Source organism: Meleagris gallopavo, chromosome 14 (assembly GCF_905368555.1).
Source record: "Meleagris gallopavo chromosome 14, MGAL_WU_HG_1.1, whole genome shotgun sequence".
Taxonomy (NCBI): domain Eukaryota; kingdom Metazoa; phylum Chordata; class Aves; order Galliformes; family Phasianidae; genus Meleagris; species Meleagris gallopavo.
Window position 1 is genome coordinate 18,232,495 of NC_139417.1, and position 4,398 is coordinate 18,236,892.

The following is a 4,398-nucleotide window of genomic DNA, read 5'->3' on the forward strand; positions in this document are numbered from 1 at the left end:
CAAACAGAGCCGTTAAAGAAACCCTAAGATGAGCAGAGAAGGGAGAGGAGCAGCCGACCGGGCACGGACAGAGACCGCCAGAGCCCCTCTGCTGCTGGCGCTCCACGCCACGGTGCGAGTCCTGAGAAAAATCACTCCTGCACAGCCAGCGGGTTAAACACCCACAGATGAGCTCGGAACGACAAACCGCCATCAGAACGAGAGCACGGACCGACGGACCGCCCCGCGCAGGGCAGCAGCTTCAGCCCACGTGGCGACACCGCCACGCCCTCAAGATGGCGCCCTCCTGCGCCCCGCCCCCAAGGCTCCCAAAGCGCCCGCTCGGCGCCCCATCCCCTCAGCCAATGGCGGAGCGACCGCGGCCCGGACAGCCAATCGGCGCGGGGCGAGGGCGGGGCTAAGCCATGGCGGCCGGGCTGGACGTGAGCGGCGGGCTGGAGCCCGTGGCCGTGGGGCTGTGGCCGCCCGGGGAAAGCCCGGCGCCGTTCCAGGTAGGCGGGGCGGGGCGACCACGGGGAGAGCGTCGGTCGGGCGACGAAACGCGGCGTTCGGCAGCGCTGAGATCGCTCGCTCACCCGCGGGGGGCGTCGGCGTCCTTCCGACGCGGGCGGCCGTTCGGATAGCCGTGGCGGGCTCTGAGTGCCGCTCTGCCCGCAGTACAGCCCGGACTGCGTGCCCGGCGCGGACGGAGCCATCGACCCCACCGAGGTGACCTTCCGGGGCTGCCCGTGCCGCGTCCGCTCCTGCACCGCCCGCTCCTGCCCGTGCGTGCGGCTCGGACGGCGCGGCAGCGTCCCGCATTGCGCCGCGTCGCTCCTGGAGTGCAACGCCATGTGCCGCTGCGGGGACGGCTGTCAGAACAGGGTGGTGCAGAGGGGCCTGCAGGTCAGGCTCCAGGTGTTCAAGACGGCTAAGAAAGGGTGGGGCGTCCGCGCTCTGCAGGCCGTAGCCGAGGGGAGCTTTGTCTGTGAATACGCCGGGGAAGTTCTGGGCTTCGCCGAGGCACGCAGGAGGATCCGCGCCCAGGCAGCCCAGGATCCCAACTACATCATAGCCGTGCGGGAGCACCTCCACGACGGGCGGCTGATGGAGACCTTCGTTGACCCCACGTACATCGGGAACGTGGGCAGGTTCCTCAATCACTCCTGCGAACCCAACTTAGTGATGGTGCCCGTCCGTGTTGACTCCATGGTGCCCAGGCTGGCGCTTTTCGCTGCCGCCGATATTTCTGCTGGAGAGGAGCTTTGCTACGATTATTCTGGGAGGTTCCGTAACGTACCGCCAACTGAGGGGGAACAGAAAGCTTCAGAGGAAGGCAGCGTGCCAAGGAAGCCGTGCTTCTGTGGGTCCCAAACCTGTGCTGCCTTCCTGCCCTGGGACGGCTCCCTGTTCCCCGCTGCAGACACACAGTCACAGAGCTGTCCAGAGCTCCCTGGCCATACATAACGATGCCATTTTCTCCAGTAGTTAAAGTGCACGTAGATCAAACTCTGCAGACATCAAAGAAGTATGCGAGGTTTTGAGTAACAGCTGAAAAGATTTTGAGACCGCCTTCATGCAGCGTCCCAGAGGCTGTGTTCAAGGTGGATGATGAGAAGCTTCAGGGTGTTCCAGTCTCAGTTACTGATCCAGGATTGGTGCTTTCTTCTTGTTTTCAGCTGACAGCTTACCCTGCGTTAACAAATTATGTCTTTAGTTTGTACGAAAGCTCTCAGAATGAGCATTAACACAGGTTTGGAGAAGGGAGTTGTGGTAACAGCAACAGCTCTGGAAGTCACACAGGAGTGAGAGAGACAAAGGAATGCTGGAATTTACAATGAGAGGCATTAGGTGTCTTAAATCTTGTTGTAAGAAATAAATCTTTAAAATGAGTTGCTACAATTCTCTTGTTCCACCAACCACAGTTCTTACAGATGCTAAAAACCTGCCCCAAATGACTAACTTAAATGCTTTCCACCTGCTTTTCCTCTTCCAGTCACATGAAGCAGCTTGCCAAAATTCCTCATTAAGGGACTGGTTCCATTTTGTTATTGTTTAGCTTCTGTGCAGAGCACACAGAAGGCTCATGGATGTAGTTTAGATAGATGGGATGATTGCACTTGTGTCTCGAGGCTCATCTGCTGTGATTTCTGCAATAGTAGCAAGCATTGCTTCTGCATTACTTTCCAGCACTGTAATTTTGCGCTCAAAAAGTAAATTCAGAGTGCAGCCCAAAGCAGCATGGCACTGCTGTTCTGCTTCTGAGATGGATTCAAGTTGGAAAGTGAAGCACATCTGAAAACAACAGACTGAGAAGTTAGAAGATAGGAGCTATTGTTGTGTTTTCTCTGTTTCTGCAGAGGCAAACAGAATGAGGCAGTGCCTACCTCCTGCAGCAGCAAAGAAATAATCATTGCATCTTTTTGTTGTCCTTGTACAGAGATACACAACGTGCTGCTGTGCACGGCCTCCCTGCGGCGCTGCAGGAGAGCAGCTGGGGAGCGTGCTGTAGCTGCACTGGTGTCACTACAGAGGGCTCCCACAGGAATGCAGCTGCTGTGAAAGGTACCATTCCCACACAGCGTGGGCAGCAGCTTGATTTCTTCTGGTCTGATCTGGGCTGTCTGATTCTACAGAACTGTGTGGTTCTGTGACTCAATGCTTGCTTCACTAGGAACCAGAGCACAGCTTAGACTGCAAGATTTCTCATCTTGCTTAGGGGCTTATCTGGTTTTCTTCTCCCCAAGGGCACGGTGGCAGCCACCCAGACACTTTCAGCCTACAGGACAGGAGGTGTGGGAGTAGATGATCCAATCTGCTTCCTCTTTTCCTCCTGGAAAAAGTTTCAAGATAGGGTTTGTCTCCTGTATTCCTGTTCCTGAAGATTAGATGGGTTTTCAAGATGACAGCACTGTGCGTTAGCTTCCTGTTATGAATACGTACTTGGCATGATTTTGAGTAGTTAAGGAAGTGCAAATTCAAAACCCAAAACGGAGAAGCACATTAACAATACCTGCTCCTTGCACCAGCAGCCTTAAATCAGAGCTCATTGCCTTCTGCCCCTGCAGTCCTACCTGCCCAGCCCCCACCCGCTGCTGCTGTCTCTAACAAGTGAGCTGAGCACATTACTTGGCCAAAACAAACTTCCACACACAGAGCAACAAGGGACTGCTGGAAACAGCCACACTAAAGGCCCAGCAAGAACGTGAAATAATTTGTTGCATCATAGCACACCTTCTTGTAAACAGCAGGGCTATTAGCACTGCCTGCTGCCCTCGGGTGTGGACCAAATCCTAAACGTGCCCTAGCAAGGAACTGAAAAAGAATTGATATGAAGTTGTTTTTAAATAGCAAAGTGAACTTTCCACTATGCAGAACTGTATACAGTTTGGGTTTTGTTTGTTTTACTCCAAGGCATTTTTCCAGAATAAAAACCAAAAACAACTCTGCAAAATCTTTATGAAGTGTATTTCTTCTTAAGGCAGAATTAGGCCTCTTAGAAAGGGAGGATCGATTCCATTAAGAGTAACAGGAAAAGATGTTTCTAATACACAGATTTAAAACATTTAATGCTGGTAAAATGACCTTAGCACACAAAATATTTGCCACAGAATTCTAGCTTTCACCATGCTGGCGTGTTCTGGAATAATTTTTTCTGCTGCTCACATGACTTTCCCACTGCCCCAGAGGCTGATGCTCAAGGAAGGGCTCCCTGATGCTCTCCAGTGCCTCCCAGCATCAAACACCAAGTGGAGAGCTGGCAGGGCACGGGTTTGTATTCACCTCAGACTGCATTGACCCGCACCTACTTTGCTGCAAAGAAAACACTGCTGGGAAAGAGCGTCATCAATGCAAAAATTCTGTTAATCCATCACATTTTTCACTGTTATCTCTGAGAGCATCTGACAAGACTGCCGAGTTCAATCCATTTAACACAGGCACTTACACAGCCTGACAGAGGTCAGCACCACTGCTGCATAACAGGTCCAGGAGGACAGCCGTGCTGGGGCAGAGCTGACAGCACAGACATTCCCTGTGAAGGCTCCACTTAGCACAAGCAACCCCTGCTGTAGCAGTGGGAGTCAAGAACTCTTTTGTGACAGGGCTGAAATACATTCAGATCCCAAAATGAGGTAGTTCTCTGTGTACCCCCTTCTCCTCGCTATCATTATTCTTTTAAATAAGGAGGGGTTGTTTTATTTGGGTGTTTGTTGTTTTGTATTGGGGAACAGACAACAGCTTCTTAATTTATCTTATTAGACCTGAGGGCCCATAGTTCCATTTGCCATATTTTGATTTGAATGAATTCTATTCTAGCAGTCATTCATTAGCCTCAGTTTCCGATGCCATATTTGCAATTTGGAAGTTCTGAAAGTTAGCCTACAACCCAGCCAAGAGAAGTTCAAAGCACGTTGCCAG

General features: G+C 52.3%; 1 protein-coding gene across 1 annotated transcript; it reads left to right on the forward strand.

The window, feature by feature from the left end:
- The first annotated feature begins 325 nt into the window (after positions 1-325).
- LOC100542442 (histone-lysine N-methyltransferase SETMAR) lies at positions 326-1,871 on the forward strand. Its single transcript, XM_085236266.1, has 2 exons — positions 326-491; positions 658-1,871. Exons 1-2 carry the CDS (start codon positions 405-407, stop codon positions 1,444-1,446), a joined length of 876 nt encoding a protein of 291 aa, XP_085092392.1. The 5' UTR covers positions 326-404; the 3' UTR covers positions 1,447-1,871.
- The last annotated feature ends 2,527 nt before the right edge of the window (positions 1,872-4,398 follow it).

What these genes read in the sequence shown, in the direction of transcription:
- LOC100542442 (XM_085236266.1), top strand. Translation starts at nt 405, where the DNA reads ATGGCGGCCGGGCTGGACGTGAGCGGCGGGCTGGAGCCCGTGGCCGTG. An exon ending in AAAGCCCGGCGCCGTTCCAG is followed by an intron (nt 492 to 657) that starts GTAGGCGGGGCG and finishes CTCTGCCCGCAG; the next exon opens with TACAGCCCGGACTGCGTGCC.